At 41.8% G+C, this 2041-nt stretch overlaps 1 protein-coding gene across 1 annotated transcript; it reads right to left on the minus strand.

Moving 5' to 3' along the window:
• Positions 1-723: 723 nt before the first annotated feature.
• Positions 724-1650, minus strand: LOC113881207 (olfactory receptor 12D2-like). Its single transcript, XM_027524042.1, has one exon. The coding sequence runs from the start codon at positions 1648-1650 to the stop codon at positions 724-726; it is 927 nt and encodes a 308-aa protein (XP_027379843.1).
• Positions 1651-2041: the final 391 nt, after the last annotated feature.

A 2041-nucleotide genomic window follows, 5' to 3' on the forward strand; every position in this document is an offset into this window, starting at 1 on the left:
AACATATAGTTGAGTAACCATAGCCCTATACTCAAATTCTTAAAATAAAACAGCATAATAACTTTATTGTTCACTTATAATATGTTAATTTACAGGAAACATGCAGATTAACAAGCCTTAGTATTATCCAACTGTATAATATATGCATATTTGAGGCAAGTTTCTGTATCTGATTTTATTCAAGAACACACAAGAATACATAAACAAATAGTTTTATCAACTTATATCCCCCACACAAATTCAACATTAAGATTCCAAGGGGGGCTTCCCTAATGGCTCAGTGGTATAGAATCTGCCTGCCAATGCAGGAGACACTGGTTTGATCCCTGATCCAGGAAGATCCCACATTCCATGGAGCAATTAAGCCCACTTGCCACAACAGGAGAAGCTACTGCACTGAGACACCTGAGCACCGTGACCTGAGAGAAGCCCCCACTCGCTGAAACCAGAGAAAAGGCTGCCACAGCAATGAAGACTCAGCACAGCCAAAAAAAAAAAAAAAAGATTGTGTGGATAGTGTCCTATTTGTTCAAGTTTCCCTTACATTACCTAGTCACACACTGTTAACACAACTAGACTGGAGTTTCCCATTTATTTTTTCTTTACATAATGCCTTCTGTTTCACAAAGAGTAAACAATTAGAAAAGCAGTCTAATTTCACATCTCAACTTTCTCATAGCCTTTTTACTGATGCCTTCGAAGAGTTCTCTAGATTTCTTAGGGTCAGAGTCTCCTTCTGATCACCCTCCTCAAAGCCCCCTCTACTTCCTTGTTCCTCAAAGTATAGATCAGTGGATTTAGTACAGGAGTGATCACACTGTACATAATAGCAATGATCCATTCCTGGTCCATGGAGCTACCCAAGGCAGGACGATTGTAAGTGAAAACAACAGGAGCATAGAAAAGAACAACTACCATGAAGTGGGAGGCACACGTGGACAGTGCTTTATGGAGCATGCTGCAAGAATGGGTCTTGAAGAAAAGATAGATAATAATATAGAAATAGGAGAGAAGGGTTAGAGAGAATGGGCCCATGGCAATGGTCCCTGTCACAGAATGAAGTAGCCATTCATTGAGGTCAGTGTTTCCACAGGCCAACTCCAGCAATGGCTTAACATCACAGAAGAAGTGATGGATGTGGTTGGAATCACAGAAGTTTAAGCGAGAGGTCATTACTGAGTGCAGTAGGGCGTGGAAAAACCCAATGATCCAGATAGTGACAGCCATCTGGGTACAGACCTGATGATTCATGATAAGAGTGTAAAGAAGTGGTTTGCAGATAGCCACAAAGCGGTCAAAGGCCATCACAGCCAACAACATGGCCTCTGTGCTGCCTAAGAAGTGGAAGAAATGAAGCTGGCTTATGCAGCCCAAGAAAGAAATTGTTTTGTGGATAGACAGGAAGTTCTCCAGCATCTTTGGCAGAGTCACCATGGAATAGCAGATATCTAGACATGACAGGTTTCCCAGGAAAAAATACATAGGAGAATGGAGTCTTGAATCAGAGATGACAACCATCATGATGACTCCATTTCCAGCCACATTGACAATGTAAATTGCAAGGAAAATCACGAAGAGAACAGGCTGCAGTACTTGGACGTCTGTCACTCCTAGGAGGAGAAATTCAGTGACTGAGGTTTGATTCAGCATCACTTGAAAGAAAAGAGAAAATAAGATATGAAATGATATCTCTCATGGGAACAAGAGTCCTACAGCTGAGGATTTCCCATCTAGACAGTAATATTTTGAGGGAGAGCATTGTTTTGGGGCTTACCTAGTGGCTCAGTGGTAACGAAGCAACCTCTAAATGCAAGAGACATGGATTCAACTCCTGGGTCAGGAAGATCCCCTGGAGGAGGAAATGGCAACTCTCTCCAGTATTCTTGCCTGGAAAATTCTGTGAACAGGGGAGTCTAGTGGGCTACTGTCTATGGGGTTGCAAAGAGTTGGACATAACTGAGCACATACACGATGTTTGGGAAACCCGTGAGTGGAGAAGAAAAAGATTCGATGTGACCTCATTAAAAAAGTGAATTAACTA

Source organism: Bos indicus x Bos taurus, chromosome 23 (genome assembly GCF_003369695.1).
Source record: "Bos indicus x Bos taurus breed Angus x Brahman F1 hybrid chromosome 23, Bos_hybrid_MaternalHap_v2.0, whole genome shotgun sequence".
NCBI classification, from domain to species: Eukaryota; Metazoa; Chordata; class Mammalia; order Artiodactyla; family Bovidae; genus Bos; species Bos indicus x Bos taurus.